General features: G+C 56.6%; 1 protein-coding gene across 1 annotated transcript in view; it reads right to left on the reverse strand.

The window, feature by feature from the left end:
• The window catches only part of ASPG (asparaginase), a 29,520-nt gene extending 10,168 nt beyond the window's left edge, over positions 1-19,352 (reverse strand). Inside the window, exons 1-6 of the mRNA XM_004699128.2 lie at positions 19,254-19,352; positions 5,207-5,315; positions 4,626-4,737; positions 3,286-3,411; positions 3,016-3,099; positions 2,285-2,411 (exon numbers count right to left, since the gene is read on the reverse strand). Coding sequence (XP_004699185.1) covers positions 2,285-2,411; positions 3,016-3,099; positions 3,286-3,411; positions 4,626-4,737; positions 5,207-5,315; positions 19,254-19,335 — 640 coding nt within the window. The 5' untranslated portion in view covers positions 19,336-19,352. The remainder of the gene's footprint in view (positions 1-2,284; positions 2,412-3,015; positions 3,100-3,285; positions 3,412-4,625; positions 4,738-5,206; positions 5,316-19,253) is intronic.
• Between the last annotated feature and the right edge of the window lie 212 nt (positions 19,353-19,564).

Raw genomic sequence — 19,564 nt, forward strand, 5'->3', positions numbered from 1 at the left:
TGAGGGCAATGAATGTACAAATGTGCTTTACACAATTGATGTATGTTTGGATTGTGATAAGATTTGTATGAGCCCCTAATAAAATGATTTCAAAAAAAAGAGTAAGTGGGTGAGTCAATGGGTGATGGATGAGTGAGTACATGAATGGATGGATGGGTGGATGAGTGAGGGGAGAGTGAGTGGGTGAGTGCATAAGTGGATGGATATGTGAGTGGAAGATTGGATGAGTGAGTAAGAATGTGTAAGTGGATGAATGGGAGAGTGAGTGAGAGAATGAATGCTATGAGAGTGGGTGGGTGGGTGGGTGAGTGGATATGTGAGTCCTGACCCTTCACTGTGGGAAAGGAAAGCCCCCCTCTAATTCACCCCCAAGTCACAGAGGCCTAGCCCTTTCCCCACTGCCTCCCCACCCTGGGACATCAGAGCCTGGGAAAGCACAGAGGGGCAGGGGTCAAGGGGTGGGGGTCAGCACCCCTCAAACAGCCCCACAGAAGAGCTCCTGATCCACCCAGGCTGCACCCTAGAGGGTTATCTGCCCACAGTGTACCACTGCTACGGACTGTCCCCCAACCATGGGTACAGGATGGGGTGGGCCCAGCCACCCAGTCACCTGGGTGAGGCACCTCCTCTCCCAGCCCCCGAGGACACAGGAGCCAGAGTCCGTGTGGTGATACTTGGGGCCACTGGGGACACGTCTGCTTCCCAGGCCTGGAGGGGCTGGGAGATGTGGGGGCGGGGAAGGCAGAGCTGGCCTCCACCCCACCCCTCACCCCCGCCCTCATCAGCTGAGCCTGACAACGCCAGGGTGCCCTGTAATTTAGGAGCTTGAGTCCCAGCTGGGGAAACAGATAAGTGGTTGTTACCACCTCTGTAGGCCTCAGAGTATGGTCCAGAGGGGACACTCACAGAACCGGCTTCCACGGGAAGGCAAAGAGGACGTTGTCTCACCCGTTGGTCCCCCAGGCTTGAGCCAGGGGACCCCAAGTCCTTCCCCCCACCCATGCAGTGCCCCCACACCCAGGGCAGCATGGTCCCAGGGGAAAGGGGGATTGCTACCAGGCACTAAGGTGGCCTGGGGGCCCTGAGTTTCTGGGGGAGGGACAGTGCCTAGGGCAGCATGTGCTCACTGGGGGCTTGAATAGCTGGGGTGGGTAAGTGGGCAGCACCCTCAGCCCCAGCAGGGCAAAGGGTGGGGTCTCCCCACAAGGCCCAGTGCTCTCTCAGGGCGGCATGGACAGGACATAAAGAAGGGCAGGGCCACAGCACCTGTCACGACACCCCACCTGGCCAGCGCTGAGCACGGTGAGCTCTTCTCCCTTACAAATGTGGCAGCCACTGCAGGGGAGCACCTTCATCCCCTCAACCCAGTCAGACAGGTCAACCCAGGCCCTGCCACAGCCCTGAGACCACCCCTCCCCCGAGGCCGAGCCCTGGCTCTCAGGCCCCCTCACCGGTAAGGGTGCTGGATCCAGCAGCAGGTTCTCACACAAGCACCCTGGCTGGCGGGCATGGCACTCAGCATGGGAGACAAGGCTGAGAGTGTGGTAGGGCATGGGGGGCAGCCTGCCCTGGGCATCGGCCCCTGCTCTGGGGCCCTCAGCCTGCCCCAACAGCCCTGGGTCCTTGGCCTGTCTGGGCCTGGCATGGTCTGGCAGGGGCCCTAGGATTCAGGCATGACTCCAGCTCAGCTAGTGCTGGGTCCCTGGGGAGCTCCTCTATGTGTCCAGATAAGGGGTGACCCAGTCTGCACACCTGACTCCCTGTTTGCCCACCCATGCTTTCCTCCCTAGCCTGGAACAGGCGGGGCTGGGCATCACCACACAGGACAAGGCAGCCAGCCCACTGGCCGGCACCCAGGGCAACCCTGTGCCTCAGAGGGGGCTGGAAACAAGGTTCAGGGACCCCACACCAGCGCAGGCGGGGGCGGCGGGCCTCCCGGGGGCAGTGGGGGGTGCTCTGAGAAGTCACTGGGCCCCTTGGGGAGCTAGTTTGACCACCAGGCCCAGAGGAAAGAGGGTGCCCTAGAGGCCAGAGACAAGAAGAAGGTTGGCGGCCAGGCTTGGGGTCCACAGGCCAGCAGATGCCCACTGTTCCTGCTGCCCAGGCTTCTGGGCCAGTGGGACCCTGGGGTCCCAGGCAGAGCCCAGTGGACAAAGCAGAAGCAGAGGTCCAAGGTGGTGATACCACTGTTCCTCTTCCCCAACCCGAGAGCGGGCCTACTCCACCCCACCTGGCAGCATCTCCCACCCCTTGGAGGTGTCCCCACCCCCGCTGGCTGACTTACTTGTGATGTCTGCACCCAAGGTAGCCAAGGGGGGCAGGTTGGGGGAACAGAAGGCCTCAAACCGCCTGGAGTCCACCTTGGTAGCCCTGTTACCCCGGAGGAGATGGTTCTGGAAGAAGAGACAGACCTGCGGGGGGAGGGGTGGCTCAGACACACCCCCCACACACACACACACACATACACACATTGCCCAGGCTCCCTCCCTGCAGCTGGGGTCTCCACACCTAGGACCCTGCAGGGGTTCACCCCCCATCTGCCTCTATGGGAACAAAACAGGCCCTGAAATGCTGCAGCCAAGTGAAGCCCCGTGACCAGAAGCTGCTGACTGGTCTCCCCAGGAGGGACCTGCCCACCAGCCACAGGAGGGGACAGGGACAGGGTGGGGAAAGAGAATGCGAAGGATTCTGGGCTATGCTCTGGACAGTCTCCGCTCAGACAGGGGAAGCACAGGTGCATATGTAATACAAGAGGCCACGTGCTGCCGCCACTGGCCACCGGCATGTCCGGGCATCGCTCAGCGGCTAGATTTCGGAAGTAGATTGTCAGGTCTTTCTTCCGACCACCTAAGTGGACTCCCATCTTTCAGAGATGTGAACATAAAGTCGGGACAGAAACCTGTCACAGGGTTAAGGCTGAACAGGTAGAGGGACAAGAGTAGAGTGTCTGGTGCTTTTTGCCTCTCTCCCCACCCACCCAGCCCTGCCCCACAGCCCCACTGGCCCCAGAGGCACCTCGGGGATGAGGTACAGGCCGGCTAGCAGCAGCGCCCCCAGCAGGTTCTCACGGCCATCGTTCCAAAGGGCGTGGATGGGCACCTGGAGAGAAGTCAGGGGGAGGGACTGGAGCTCACAGAGGTCCCGCAGCCCCCCAGGGACCCCTCCATCTGAGAGTGCAGTGAGGGCCAGCCCACTCAGAGAAGGCCCACAGCCAGCCACCCTGTGTCCACAAAGACACCGCTTCCCTCTGATGTCCCTGTGAAGCTCCGCCAATTGGCTAGCTACCTGGGCCCCCGTGAGGATGACGGGCTTCCTCAGGTTATCCAGGATGAAGGACAGCATGGAGGCCGCAAAGGCCATGGTATCTGTGCCGTGGACGACCACGAAGCCGTCGTACTTCTCATAGTGGCTCTGCAGAAGAACACAGACTCCGGGAGGGGTCCCCATCCCAGCCCCCAGCCCACCAGCACTACACACAGGGTCCCGTGGGCAGTGACCCGGCAGAGGCCTGTGCTAGAGGGACCCCATCCCGCCTGCTCCCACAGCCTCTGTCCAGTGGGAGGGACAGAGGTGAACACAGGACATGAGGTGCAGGCAGGACACAGACAGGCAACGATGCAGAGTGTCTTCCGGGTCCTGGCCTGCTCTCCAGGGGAGTGGAGGGAAGGGTTAACTAGGGCGAGTGTGCCCACGCGGCAACCAGCGGCCCAGATGGGGCCAGCAGGCTGGGCAGAGGGCTGGGGGTGCCCAAGTCTAGCCGGCTGCGCAAAGGAATGGGCGGGGCGCCCTCTGCTGGCCGCGCGCGGAACCGACTGAGTGGCCGCAGCGAGAAGTCAGTGCGGAGCAGGACTCGGGGTCCGGTGACCAGGCTGCTCTCAGCAAAGCCGCCAGCCCGGCCCACGGCTGGGCCACACGTGTCCAGGGCGGATCGGCCCTTTGAAGACTCCCACATTGCTGCTGCCGTCCCCTGGACCACTGGGAGGCCAGGGGTGTCTTGGGACTTTGGCCTTGGGAGGGGTGACTAGGAGGAACACCTGGTGACTGCGTGGTACGGGGGAGATGTGTGTCCAGGAGGCGAGAGGCCTCACCCCAAGTCTGCAGCGGAGGAGGGGGCCAAGAGCGCCCAGGGTCAGGCCAACGACCGCACCTCACTCCCCCTACCTGCCCGTCAAGGATGCTGTCGGTAAAGGGTCGTCCGGCTGCACCCTCAAAAGCCACACCCCGCTTTCGCTGCCCCTAGTTCAGCTCCACCTCACCGCCCACCCCAGCCAGGGGTAACTCATGTACCACCCCCAGCCTTTAGTCCTCAGCCCCCCAGCCCATCTACCACACCCACAAGCCCGACACGCCCCAGCACACTAGCCACGCCCATCATTACAGCCACGCCCACCCAACCAGTTTCTTCCAGTCCCGCCCCTAGTCCACCTATACTGCCCCTGCTCCTCCCACTCTGACACTCCCCAACCACAGCCATGCCCTATCTCCAGCCACGCCCACCGAGACATCTTGTCCCCAGCCCCTCCCACTCTGACACCCTCTTTCCGGTCACGCCCCACCTCACCCTGCCAGGGCCCTCCAGTCCCCAGTCCTGAGCATCCCCACTCCACCCCCACTGCAGAGCCCACCTTGATGGTGAGCGCGATGTTGACCCACTCTGAGATGGTCATGTTGCTGGAGTCGAAAAGGACCGGCCACTCCATCACAGTGTAGATGATCCTCTGGTCGGAACTGGTGGGGCTGGGGGCACAGCGAGGGTCAGCTCTCGTGGCCCAGCTAGGATCCCCAATCTCAGCAGGCCCTATACCCCCCACGGACAGGCCCTGGGGTCCTGGAGAGAGGGTGGCTGCCCTAGGGCCCTGTGACCTCCCACAGAGCAGCTCTGAGTGGGAGTTGTACACCCAGGCCCCCACCAGAGGCAGTCAGGACTCCCCCGCAGGAAAGTCTCCCCAGGGAAAGGAGCAGGGCCTTAGGGCGGCCTGGCTCTGGTGGCGTCTGGATTCAGTAGATCCAGGACCAGTGGGTCCCAATGGGTCCTCTCAGGCTCTCAGCTAAGAGACCCCAGGCTGGTGGGAGACCCCAGGCTAATGCCCCGTGAGGTGCCCTTTGATGGCAACTGCTCCCTCCTCCCTTGCAGTGCCAGACTGAAAGCCTCCCCCTGTCACTCACGGCAGCACCCGTTTGGGGGGGGGGGGACCCTGCCACTCACGGCAGCACCAGCGTGTCCTTGGGGAGCCCAAGGACCTGGGCAAAGTCCTCATCATGGAACATGGGCAGTTTCTCCAGTGTGGAGGCCAGACCCGGCCCAGGCACCAGCACTGCAGGCAAGTCCAAGAAAGGGGGATTAGTGCCCACAGGCCAGACCCCCCACCATCTTAAGGAGAGTGAAGGTCTGGGGTACAGCTACCACTGGGATACTTGAAGAAGGGGCATTGTCCCCTGGCCTCCCTCCCGGCCAACCACAGGGCCTCCTCCCAGCATGCCTCTACTGACCGCATACTTACAGGAGGCCACTCCCCAGACAGGCTCTTCTCCCACCCACACCCCTGCAGCCCATCCACACACCTCTACTCCCACAAAGCTTGCTTTCCCTGCCCTAACCCTTCTCCCCAGACCATGAGAGCCTAGTCCCAGGGCACCACTTCAATGAGGGCTGCCCTTCCTGGGTGCACATGAGCCTGGCACCACTGCCCTCAGGATAGAGCCCGGCCCAGTCTTCCCAGGCCAGCCCATGTCCCCTTCTGCTCCACCCTCCTGACCCGCATGCCCCCCCACCCCCACCCCGTCCAGCCCTGCAAGCCCCTGCTGGGGTCCAGTTCTTACACCTCCACCCCGGCTCCCTGCATGGTCACCCAGTGGCTTCTGATCATGAGCCCAGTGCCTCCGGCCTGCAGGCCGTATAGTAACAAAACAAAACTCACTGCCATCGAGTTAATTCCGGCTCATAGTAACTCTGTAGGACAGGGTAGAACTGCCCCTGTGGTTTCCGAGACTGGAACTCTACAGGCGTAGAAAGGCCCGGGAAACATCAATACCAGCTAACAACAGATGCCTCACCAAAGAGAAGCAATTTCAGCCATTAGGAGTGAATTAATTAAATGTTTGACCAGTATGGCCTGCAAATGATATAAATATCCTATGGCCCTTAGAACAAAAAACAAGAGCCCCGGACTACAGGTAGGATTAGACTAGGTTTAGGGTTAGTATAAGAGTCAGGTTAAAATTAAGGCCAAGGCCAAGGTCAAGACTTGGCTTAGAGCTAAAGTTAAGGTTAGGTCCACTGCAGACAAGACAAGTGGTAAACATAAACACTATTGTGAGGATGGTGCAGGACCGGACATTTCGTTTTATTGTACTTATGGGCGCTTTAAGTTGGGATCAACTTGATGGTGTCTAGCAACCTAACAACAGATATGGGTTGCTTTTTGGGGTTGGATGGGGTTGGGTGGAGTTGGTTGGGTTGGTTGGATGGGGTTGGGTTGGGTTGGTTGGATGGGTTGGTTGGGTTGGGTGAGATTGAGTGGGCTGGATGAGCTTGGGTTGGATGGGGTTGGGTTGGGTAGGTTAGGTAGGATTAGGTGGGCTTGGGTTGGTTGGGTGGGTTTGGTGGGTTAGGTGGGATTGGTTGGTGGGTTAGATAGGATTGTGGGATTGGGTTGGGTGGAGGTGGTTGGGTTGGTTGGGGTTGGTGGGATTAGGTTGGGTGGGGTTGGGTTGGCTGATTGGTTGGATAGACTTGGATTGGGCTGTGTGCCTCACCCACAGTTACCTTCCATGCTTATTCTTCCATGAAAACACCACTTCACGTCTCCACTCCAGAACCTTATGGGTGTTAGTGACACTGTCCCTCCATTAGAGGGAGCCCATGCAGAGCCCCAGGAACACTGATGGAGGAGGGACAACAAAGAGTTGTCTGATATTCCATCTGCTCAGTTAGACCCATTCCTCCAAGGAACGGTAAATGGGGTGCTGTGCCTGGATGGTGTCCCCCAGATGCCAAGGGTGACCCAGGTTGGGCCCATCTCCAAACTCCCTGTCCCTGCGTGCTGGGGACTCACCTTCATACCCTGAGCCTCTGAGAGATTGAGGGGCCATCCAGGATACCTAGCAACCATATTTCTCCACCCCAAGTGTCAGCCAAGAACTCCCCACAAAGAAGCCCACGTTTGGAAGCTGAAACATGACCTCAAATGCCCAAGTCTTAAAGCGATGATGGCAATAAGGGTCTGGGGTGGGGAGTGGCCCACAGTGACTCGGTGCCCGAACACGGCCAGTGGGGGCCGAGTGGCATTGGGATGGAGAGAGAGGAAGCAGGAAGACAGAGATGGAGGAGTCGGAGCGCCTGGAGTCAGCAGATCCTCCCCTGGGGACTCAGGATAGCTAGAGACCCTGATCTCAACCCAGTGGCGTGAGTTTGGGCTGTTGGGTCTCCAGACCCGTGAGAGGTGCCAGCGTGCCAGCGTTCAAAGTGCCAGTCTGTGAGATTTCCCAGTGGCTGGCCCGCTGGTCCACTCCCAGCCTTGTGTGGACAGTTGTGGCAGCGTCCTTGGTCATCTGCAAGAGGGCTACCTGGGTCCTACTCTTGGGAAGCGAGAGAGGGACCTCACCCAGTCCTGCATTCACTGGTCACTTCTCACAGCAGTGTCCTCCAGCAAACTGTCCCTCAGAAGCAGCACAGAGAGTCCAGTGTGGGGACCCACTTGCAGGGCAGATGGACTGAGAGTCCAACTGGATTGGGTTTTGTGGGGCATATTTACATGACGCAGTCACCTGTCACCATGGTTACACTACAGCTAGCTGGTTCAGGTAAGGGTGGGGTGGCGGCTTTCTAGAACATTCCATGCTGCGGCTTGGTGAGCAGGTGGGGCAGAAGGACACCCAACAAGCTCCCTGCCGTCCAGTCGATGCGGCAGGGCAGAGTAGAACAGTCTGTACAGGAACACAGCCTCATCTTGTTCCCCAAAGTATGGCTGGTGGGTTTGATCCTCTGACCTTGCAGTGAGTAACCCAGGTTTAATCCACAGCACTGCCGAGGTCCCTTGTGTATACAGTAACAGAGGGGACGCCAGCCCAAAGATGCCTACAGGTCCCTCACGGACACGGGACGAGAACATGAGGAGCATGGCCAAGCACATGCGGAACAACCCGCCACCCACACGGACCAAAAGAGCTCAGGATTTTGTGGCATTCCCAGCTTTGGGAAATTTGTGATTGGTTGCAACTTCCTTTCTCGTTCTACGTAAATATTCACTCGTGTGGTCAGGAGGGACCGGTCCCAAGAGAAGGGCATCACTGACCCAGAGGAAGACGCTCCACCAGATGGGCTGACCCAGTGGTTTCCAGGATGCTGAGGACAGTGCCGGCCTGGGCAGCGTTTCATTCTAAGAACTGACTCAGTAGCACATACAAAGTTTAAGTTTCTTGAAAAAGACCTCCCCACAGCATCAGAACCCACTCTGCCCCAACCGGGGCCTCATCTCCGAGCTGAGCGCACTTGGCCTCATAGCCGCGTAAGTCAGGAACGGCCTGCTATTGGCCCCCACAGGGACCATTTTAATACCGTTCTACCTGACAGGCCAAAGAGGGACAAGCCCATGTGCCTCGGAAGAAGTACAGCCAGGTGCTCCTTGGAGGCAACAGGAGGCAGCGGGCATGTGGAGCACCGGGTCCCTCGGGTGAGGGCTGGCTTTACGCACGTGGCCTGGTGATGATGCTCAGCTGTTTGGCCGAGCACAGGTATAGACACTGCTGCGAAGGCATTTCGCTGATGTGAGGACCGCCTACCACCAGCCGAAGGGGACTGACAGCACCACAGACAGTTGAAAGGATGGACGGATCTGTCTTAGCAGAAGTACGGCCAGGGGGCCCCTTGGAGGGGGGGATAGTGGGCCTTCTTCTCACGTACTTTGTACATGTCCTCAGGAGAGGCCAGTCCCGGGAGAAGGCACAGGAGCCATGCTTGGAAAAAGCGCAGGCCCACCCAGCCACGTTGGGGTGGTTTGTGCATGGGGTTGCTATGGCTTCGTGGCCCCTAACCGCCACCACAACCAGTTAACTCTAAGCATCTAGATGGCCCTCCCTCCCTCTGTGAGTGAGCCTGACCCAACCAGGCCTGAGGGGCAAAGTCTGAGGTTCCAGCAGGTGCCATGTGGATGAGGAGCTGGGCTCCGGGGGGGCTTTGGAGCAGCAGGGCACCCTCACAGAACTCTGGGCTGATGCCCTTGTGCTATGACAGGCACCCACTGTTTACCGGAAGACGTAGAAGCTGTTTCAAACATGACAATCCAAACAGGAACTTTGCCATCATGTCACCTTGGCCATGGGGACAGGTTAATCGATAAGGGATCAGAGCTGGACTTCAGTGGGCCCAGGAGCAGCTCCAAGGTCTCCTGTCTGTCCGTCCATCAACCCACTGGCCATGGGGCTGCGGCCCACTGGTCACACTCTATGTGCCTCAGAGGACAACTGACCACCAGTCACCTTGTGAGGTAGGTCTCCCCAAGGGCCCAGCATCCCCATCCCTGTCTGGGTTGTCCACACTCTGGAGGAAGCAGGGCCAGATATCCTGCCTCTTCTTCCTTTGTCCCCTGTAGTCTAATCCTCAGACTCAGCCTTGCTGCCTACAGGAGGCCCTCCCTGACCAGCCCGGGGAGGTAACCACAGCCCCGGACATGCCCTTGGCAAAATGTGTGCTTGCCCCTCTCTTTAGCCAATGTGACCCTATGCCCATTGCCTACTTTGGGGTGGAGGGAGAAGGACAGGGTGGCTCCCAGCAGCCTTCATGGCTTCCATAGCATAGCCCCAGCGCATCAGCCCTGAAAGGCCAGGGTGGAGGCAGCCTTCTCAGGTCCATGTATTACGGGTTCAGGGTCCTTCTCAGACCCTGACCTGGAGTCTAGTGCAGCTGTGAGTAGCAGGGACCCAGGGCTCAGATGAGGACAAAGAGAGGAGGGGGTGAGGGTCACGGAGGGGGGCTGGGTCAGCAGCAGAAGCGCTGACCAGTAGCGGCAATGGAGACTACTACCTCGAACGGAGGGCCAAGTGTCAAAAAGGCAGCCGCTGAGCATGCGGGAATCTGCTGGCAGTGAGTGGGCACTGACCCCGGCCAGTGGGGAGTGGCCCAGGGCTCAGGCAGGGCTCAGATACTCAAGGACCTGTGCGTGAGGGAGCCCCAGGCGATGGTGACTGTGGACGCCAGGGGGACCTGATGGGAACCCAGAGAGCTGGTGGGGGGTGGGCAAGAGGGGGCGTTAGTCGTGGAAAATGGAACTCTGGGAAAAGCCACATCAAGCCACTGGTAAGGTGCCATTGCCCCTCACTGGCCATTTGAATCCGACCATCAGGGGGTCTCCGGCGCTGGGTGACATCATCCAAGGAGGAAGGTGCAGTCACCATCCGTGGAAGAGACGATGGAGAAGCTCCTAACCATCAGCCTAACAAGGTCCAAGGTTGACGGTGAAACACATGTGGAAGTTCAAGTTGAAGTTGGAGAAAATGAAAACCAGGCCACAAGAGCCAAAAGACAACCTGGAGAACATTCCATCCGAATTTCAAGACCGTCTCAGAAAGAGACGACACACTGCGTGCCGAGGTGCGCCACACCTAAGAAACCCAGACGTCATTGCAAAGACAAGAAGGAAGCGGCTGAAGCGGAGGTCAGACGAGACTGAGGCTCGCTTGGAATCTGGAGCAGCTGAGAAATTAGGAGGTAAACGGGCTGAACCGCTCATGGGCGGCTGGAGAAGACAAGTGAGTGTTGTTGTGGAGTGTGCAAAGGCTTGGAGTTAGAAACCCACAAGGAAGAGCACACTCAGTATCGATCACACCAAAGGAGTGGGGCGGCGAGGAGCGTCAGACTTCAAGTTGCAATATTGAGAAAATAGAGGAGCCTCGGCAGCATAGTGGCTGAGTTAGGGGCTGTGGTAGTTATAGAATGTTTTGTCAATTTGAAAGGATTAAGAGTGCAGGGGCGGAGTCTAGTCTGTCAATCAGGTCATAGCCAATGAGGCCTCTGTGTGGGCATGGCCTTCTCCTGAGGATTCTGGGAAACTCAAGTATTCCCCACTGGAGGTGGGAGACACTCTCTTTCTGCTCACTCCCTGAGAGACATTGCAGCTGACAAGACACATGGAGCTATACTATAGCCTCAGAGCTGGAGAAGCCACGTGGAGAGCCCTGCCAGCATTGAGATGCTTCCACTGCCACTGGATCCACAAGACTTTCCACCCATTGGCCTGTGATCTTCCTGCATTTGGCATCATTGCATGTGTTACATGAGTCTGAAGAGGAATTTATAGATTGGTATCAGATATATGGGCTAATATCAGAATTATGGACTTGATCTGAACTGGGAGGGGATATGTTCTCAATATTCAATTGCTCTTATATATAAAGCTCTTTCTTATACACATGAGTGTCCATTAATTTTGTGGGAAACAGAAAGATTTATCCCAAGTTGTATCCCCCAAATATATGCCAAACTTAGCTGCTTGCTACACGTGGTAAATGACTATACACTTGGAGGTCAATGGAAGTAGGTCAGGGGTTATTCCTCCCTAAGGGTTATCAGTCATTTAGAGCAATCAGACTGTATACTCTGTCCCACCCCAAGTAGGGTCCACAACCTTCTGATAAGGATAGTAGTAGATTGTTTCCCTGAAGGAAAGCCCAGGGAGATCAAGTCCACTCAAGGGTGACCAAGGTTAGGCCGCCATCATGAATCTAGAGTCCGCCCTTCTTGTCACACGTACACCCCTATTCCCTCCCCTTCCTATCACATGTCCACCCCTAGCTCATCCCCTTCCTGTTACGCTTATGCCAATTGTATGCCCCCCTCCTATTGCTCGTATTGCCTATTGTACAACCCCTTCCTGTGACGTATGTCTTTACCTGTAATTAGGAGGCATGCACCCCCCCAAAGAGATATAAGCCTGGGTTAGCAATAAATCGCTCTCTCCTGCCCACCCATCTCCCATCTCCACGTGGACCACCAAGCGGGGCTGAGGTGAGCATGCTACCATGAAATGTGTCTGACTCCATTATTTCAATCTGTTGTCTATCTCTCTTATTCTCTATGACTTTACTGTAATCTTTACTTAATCTCACTGTACAATTGCGCCTGCCGGACCCATGATGATTTGTTGGGGGCTGCTCCCCTGACAGAGTTTGTTTCTCTAGTCTACCCAGACGGGCACAGGGGCTTCGACCGAAAAGGTCAGCAGCCTCTCCAAGGGAGAAAGAGGTGGCTCTCCACTCCCGTGGAGAGATCCAGGCTCAGAAAGTCACGGGGCAGTCCTCACAGCAGTGACTTCTTGGCAGTGAGGGAGATTACGGGGAAAATACGGAGTGACACAGGAAGCATCCAAGGAAGACGAAAACAATACTCCGAATCACTATACCAAAAACAGACGGTCAACATCTGACCTTTTCCGGAGCTAGCATGTGACAGGAACGTTGCGCTATGACCTTCCTCAAATGGCACTGAAGCAAGGAGTCCAGCCGCACTGAAGGCAGTGGAGGAAAGGTGAGGCTCCAGGAATTGACCAAAAAAACCCAGCAAGGGCGTTGCGCAAACGGATGTGACCTGGTCACGCTCGGGAACCTGGAGGACAGCCAGCTGGCCAAGTGGCTAGAAGAGGACTCCGTTTACGCCCGTTCCACGGAACGGCAAGCCCGCAGAATGCAGAGATGACTGGACAAGCCCACTGATGTCCCTGCCAGAAGAATCCCAATGAAGCTCATTTCACACTGGATGGAGGAGCTGACAGGAATCCCAGCCAGACTCAGAGCGGCGGGAGCCAGGGGCAGGGTGGGGGGCACGGAACCAGGGCGCTCACTCCTTGGTGTCATGCGGATCTTGGCTCAAAGCAGAGAATCCCAGGAAGATGTTTACCTGTGTTTCACTATGTAATGACAATCAACTGTGAGTTATAACAAACTCAATGACAATGAATTTTTGTTTTTTATGGATAACCTTGAAAAGAACGATAATTCCAAATGCATGCATGGTTTGAAATCAGGAAAAGTGCGTTTCAGGGTTGCATCCTTTCACCCCTTGCAGTCAATCTGTGTGCCAAGCAAATCGTGCCTGGAGCTGGACTGTAGGAAGAATGTGGTAGCAGACTCACTAACAACCTACCAGGCGCAGAAAACACAACCTTGCCCCTGGAAAGTGAACTCGCTGGCGGAGATTAAAGCACATACCCCCTGCCGTGTGGATGACACTTCAAGAAAGAAAACAAAAAGGTATCATCACTCTCACCACTGGTCCTGAAGAGGTCATCGGTCCTGGGTTCCCTGTGTTTCCAGTTCCTATCTGTACCAGTGTACATCCTCTGGTCTAGCCAGATTTGTAAGGTATAATTGGGATCATGATAGTGGGGGGAGGAAGCATTTAAGAAGTACAGGAAAGCTGTATGTTTCATTGTTGCTACCCTGCAATCTGAGTGGCTCGTCTCCTCCCCACGACCCTTCAGGGGGTGTCCAGTTGCCGACAAATGGGCTTTGGGTCTCCACTCTCCACTCCCCCTCATTCACAATGATATGATTTTTTGTTCTTTGATGCCTGATACCTGATCTCTTCGACACCTCGTGGTCACACAGGCTGGTGTGCTTCTTCCATGTGGCCTTTGTTGCTTCTGAGCTACATGGCTGCTTGATTATCTTCAAGCCTTTAAGACCCCGGACACGATATCTTTTGATAACCAGGCACCATCAGCTTTCTTCACCACATTTGCTTATGCACCCATTGGTCTTCAGCGATCATATTGGGAAGGTGGGCACCCACTGACACGATTTTTTGCTCTTTGATGTCTGATACCTGGTCCCTTCTACACCGCGTGGTCACACAGGCTGGTGTGCTTCTTCCATGTGGGCTTTGATGCTTCTGAGCTAGATGGCCGCTTCTTTACCTTGACTCCACTATTTCACTATCTCTTCTTATTCTCTATGACTTTACTATAATCTTTACTTACCGCTGTACAAGTGTGCCTACCAGACCTGTGATGATTTGCTAGGGCTGCTTCCCTGACAGGCTGTCCCAGTAAATCCTCTCCCCTCTGGCAATAACAGCAGCACTTGTCCTGCACCCATTCCTAATAGACCACTGTTTTCCCAGAAGGCCACACGTTATCTACCCCTTATACTACTTACCATCCACAGCCCAGAGCCTGAGCCTACCCTGCAACCGCACGGAAAGCATTGCAGACTTGCCTAAAGCCCCTTGGGAACCTTCTTTTTGTGCAATGGGACTTTAACGAAGTGCCTCAATGCCTCTAGCCATACCCGTGCCTCCCAGTCACCGTAGTCCCTCAACTCAGGATGTAAGGGCAGGCAGAATTCAAGTGGCCTTGGGACCTGCACGCTCGTCCAAGCCCTCAGACCAAGCGAGCAGTATTCCTACAGGTCCTAGTAGGCAGTAGCCTCGCCTCCTCTTCGGCTGCAGCAGGAGTTTCTGGTGGGACCATGGGACAAACAATCTCAAACTTTTAACCAAAAAATTCAACTGGTAATGGGTTCCACCTCTGACTCCCTTACATCCCTACAAAGGCAGCTTACATCGCTGGCACAGGTAACCCTTCAAAACCGCGAGCCCTGCACTTGTTAACCGCGGACAAAGAGGTACATTCATGTTTCTAGGAGAGGGGTGTTGCTACCACATTAATGAGTCAGGAGCGGTGGAGCAAAATGTGCTAAAAACCATGGCCGAGGAAACCAAGAGCCACCACTGGGGCAACGCAGCCACCACCCCCTAGCTCCAAAATCCTGTCAGGTTCTGGCTCATGCCCCTAGTGGGACCCTTGGTAATAATTTGTTTGCTGTTACTTTTAGCCCCCTGTCTCTTTAAGTTCCTTCCAGAATGAATAAGAAACATACCTAATCTAGCTGCTAACCAATTCTTGTTACATCCTTACAGTCCCCTGCCTCCTGATGCTGGTCTGGACCATTCCAGCAAACAGCCCCTTCCCCGTCATCCCGTGCCAACAAGAAGCAATCAGATCTGACTGGGTTCAGCTAAATCCGGCTGGGTCCCCACTTCCTTACACATCCCTGGAGGTCAGCAATTGCCCCCTGGAATGAGGAGATGGAGAAATGGGATGCCTGACTCCCTGATAACTGGACAGCCAACCTGCCAGAACTGATAAACTGCATTGTGGGCCATAAACCTTACCTCTGACCCCCTAGGTCATAAACCTCACTGCTGGCATCCTGACCATAAACCTTCCCCTGCCAGCATGACCCCCTTTCCCCACTTTCATTTAAAAATCCCAGACCCCAAACAGGGCCGAGATCTCCCTGGGCTACCTGCTAGACTAAGGGATTTTGCCCAGGGGCTCTCTCTGAGTCCCTGTCTCTGATGGCATCTACTCCATCTTGACTTTGTTCTCATCCTGAGCCTCAGTCGTCTTTACACTCTGGCCACTCCAGACTCCAGGGTCAGGTCTTAAGTGGGGTCTCAGGGGCGGCCCTGAACTCTCTCAGCCCCATTCTTGTCCATTCAGACTTCCTGCTCCTTGGCTTGTTTCTTCTTGGACTTTCTACTTTGGGTTTTGAATCTTTAACAACTTCCCTATTAGGGATAAGAAGACACTCAAGCAGGGAGCTTTCAGGTGGGAAGAGAGGAGGGGCCGAGGAAGGCAGCTGTCGGGGGAGGAGTGGGTGTCAGTGGGGGCCGCGGTGGTCCAGCTGGCCACAGAGGGGCTGCGGCGAGGGGCGTGCAGACGCAGGGCTCAGTGTTTGACCTCTTTCCTGTTAACTCAGAGTGGCTCTGCCCTGACGTGGTTCATTCTGCTCAGGACAGGGGCTGCACAGAGAGGTTACCTGGTCTCAGTCCCACACAAGCCCCATGCATTTGAGACTGGCAGTCTCGACCAGAAAGGACAGGCTCATCATGCACCTGTGAGATCTGAACAGGCCTACCTGTCATCAGCCCAGCTCAGAGCCCACAGAGCTCACACTGCCACCGGGGCTGTGCGTTAGAGGTTTCATGCCACAAGCAGGAAACAAAAACAAAAGACGCCTTAGGGCCCTGTCGCACCCCCACCCCACCCCCCACCCCCACAGGAGGAGCCCAGGCCTTTCAGAAACTCTCAGGACTTGGCCATGGCTCCGGCTGCCACTTGACCCAGTTCCAGAGGACGCACGAGGTTAGCTCAGAAGCCCTCAGACAAAGGTCGCAGCCCTCAGCTTCTTGGGACCAGGAAGTTTCTTGCTCCAGCTCTCTGGAAGTCCCATTCTTGTGCAAACGGTGCAGACTCAGCCCAAGAGGCCTGCAGGGGAGCAGGAAGGCCCAGCAGGTCTACAGGGGTGGGGCTATCCTCCCTTTCCCGGATGCCCCAGGTGTCCATCCTTTAGGGATCTCGACTCAGTGGCAGGGAGTTTGGTTGGTTGGTTTTGTGGTCTCCAAGAAATGCCTTAGTGAAAATACTAGCCGGATGCTTTGCTGGGGATTGAAACAGGGCTTGGAGACGGGAAGATCTAGTACAGTGGTTCTCAACCTTCCCAATGCCACGGCCCTTTCGTACAGTTCCTCATGTTGGGGTGATACCCCCCCAACCATAAGATTGTTTTTATTGCTACTTCATCACTGTTATTTTGCTACTGTTAGGAATCGGGCCGCCCTGTGAAAGGGTCGTTTGACTCCCAAAGGGATTTCGACCCACAGGTTGAGAGCCGCTGGTTTAGATGGAGCCCCACAATGGTGCCCTGCTGTGGGATCACGGTGGACGTCCTGCACAGCACAGAGGAAAAGATGGAGGAATGAGACTCCAAAGCTTCGCAAAATCCAGAAACAGGCTCCGCAGGCCCTTTAGTTGCCCTTCAGGTGTGGAACTAAACTCACTCCCGGGTTCAGTTTTCAGCAGAACAATCAACAGACGACAAGGACGGTCACACTCCTGAGAGCCATGGGCCGGTCAGATCTGGTCTGCAGGGAGGAGGCCGCTCAGAGGCAGGAGGGGCAGAAGAGAAGGGTGAATGGGAGCCAGCCGGCACGGAGGGGCAAGTGGGAAGAGGCTGTGGCATTGTTGGGGACTGCAGTCAACACCAGGAACCGAAGCCTGCATGGGGGCTGAGTGGGAAGGCAATGTGCTATGCTCACTGCCCCCCACACCACAGCACGGAAAATTGAAGCGAGACTTCCTGAAGGGACACAGGGGGCAGGGGACCCATGCAGACACCCAGACTAGATTCCACGGTGTTCCCAACTGCAGAGAGAACAGGAACCGGGGCGTGGGGGTGGGGGTGGGGTCTGTGCTTCCAGGCATTCAGGGCAGTGGGAGGAAGCATGGTGACAACTCCTCAAAGTGACCCTACAGAACTGCCCCTGGGAGCTGGCGTTTCTAAAGTCCCACCTTGTGGATGGCAGCCCAATGCTTAACCACCGCACCGCCAGTCTTCCATAAAACCCAAGGGTCCGCTAAACTGTAGGCTTAAACCTGTTCTTTGCGTCAGTAAGCTGATTTGAGGTGGCTACATCGGAGAGTTGTTGTAAAAAGCATTTTGTCAGGGCTGGTTTGGATGTACTTGCAATCTGTCCTTGTCTTCAGGAACCTAGTCTCGGCTTTAGTTACAAATTGACAACAGGCTAGAAACCCGGCAGAAAAGCCCAGTGTAGGAAAACGTCATCAGGAGGCAGACTAAGATGCAGTGTTCACCTGTCTGGGCTACAACGCTGTTTGCAAATCCCAACTTCATTCAATTTATCAGATCTACTTTCTATCCACCCCGCCAGGGGAGGTGGGGCCAAACATTGACAGAACCCAGCGAGTCGACCTAGATTGGCAATCCCGCCATGTGATACCTGTTTTCCAAGCAGCAAAACTTTGACCCAAAAGGCTAGATGGTTGGTTGCTTTGTATTTAAGAAAAGTAGAAATGGCCATCTTGAATCAACTGACCGTGGAGTTAAGATTTGGTTCTTTGACCGCAGTCCCCATGGCAACAACTGTGCACTGAAACCCTGAACAAGTCCACTCTCTCCTCCCTTCACCACGGGGATGGGGATGCTTATTGGTTCAATGTGAGCACCTGGGTAAAAACAGCCTAGAACTCTCTGTGGGGCAGGCCTAGCCTGTCCTTTCGGGCCGCTGTGAGCCAGCATCAGCTTTAGGACACCAGGTAATGGCAGGCCTGCCAGGCAGAGCCCAGATGGAATGAGGCTTTCTTTGCCTGGTGGACGAGGCCACAGCGGTGAGTCCTGAGTTATCCCAGGAGCAGCTCGGGTGCAAACAACTCCGACTGCTGCTGAGCCCAACACAGGGTGACCCCACGGCACAGAGGAGAAACGCCGAGGCTATCGGCTTCTGGGAGCAGATTGCCACCTTTGTCCTGAGGAGCACCCAGTGGGTCTGCACCACCCGTCGGTGGTCAGCAGCAGCACGCTTTGACCTCTGTGTCGTGCTCCTACAGACACAGATGGAGAGTTGCGAGCAGTAGGGCAGCTGAGAGGCACACCTGCCCCGAAGGTGACGGGCCAGAGACCACTGCCTCCCCTGGAAGCTAGCCATGAACACTGGCATCCGACTCAAGCCCTGATGCCCTGGTGGTGCAGCGCTTGGCTGCTCACCTAGAGGTAGGTCAGTTTTGAACCCACCAGCGGCTCTCTGTTCCGGTATAAACCCCAGGGGGCAGTTCTACTGTCCTACATGGTCCCAGTCGATTGGAATGTCCTTGATAAGGGGCTTCCTTTGATTAGGAGCTGTGAGAAGGTAAATCTATTCTTCCAAGCCACCACCTGTGGTCATGGAGGTTCAGCAGCATCACCTGGATGCCGGACACTTGCCTCTACTGGGGGTGGGTGGGCTGTGCCCAGCCGGGTCCTTGTCCACTCTTGGTCCACCCCCACCACCCACTCCCCAGCTAGACCAACTCCTGTGAGGCAAAGAAAACAACGCTGGGGCCCAGAAAGCCCCTTCTTGCCCTTGGGGCAAGAGCTTCCAGGTCCCCCAAGTTGGGGGTGGCGGTCTCAGCAGACAGGTAGCCAGGACCCCCAGGGGAAATTCTAGGAGTGGGTGGGGGCTGGGTGAAGTTGGAACCTTCTAATCTCAACGATGCTGGCAACCCCCAGGGCACCACGACTCCAGGGTACCACGACTCCGGGTTGGGAAAAACGAGCCCCTCCTCTGACTTTCCAGTGCACCCCTGGGAAGCCCCCTGGGCACGGACAGCCCCAACAGGGCCGTTATCTCCGAGGACAGGGGCTCCGCTTAGGGCGGAAGGGAGGCGTGTCACCGTGGTGGGCGGTGCGGCCGGACTCACCGCCATTCTCTTTCCGCATGCCAATGGTGCCACCGGTGTAGACCACCAAAAGCCGCCTCTCAGAGCCCGCTGCACGCGCCATGCCGGGATGCCGGGATGCCGGGATGCCGGGACAGAGAAAAACCTGCCAAACTCTGAGCTCCGAGCGCAGCAGCGGCGGGATAAGGCTGGCGGGGCGGGCCGGGGCGGGCCGGGGGCGGGCCTCTGGGGAGGGGCCGCTGATCCTGCCGGGGGTCAGAGGGCCCGGCCTGCCCCTGGGCCTCCCGCCCATTGGCGGTGGCGCACATGTCCCTGCTTCAGACCTCCAGGAC

The sequence above is a fragment of the Echinops telfairi genome, unplaced genomic scaffold (assembly GCF_000313985.2).
Source record: "Echinops telfairi isolate 266 unplaced genomic scaffold, ASM31398v2 ScPeMD7_18;HRSCAF=68, whole genome shotgun sequence".
NCBI classification, from domain to species: Eukaryota; Metazoa; Chordata; class Mammalia; order Afrosoricida; family Tenrecidae; genus Echinops; species Echinops telfairi.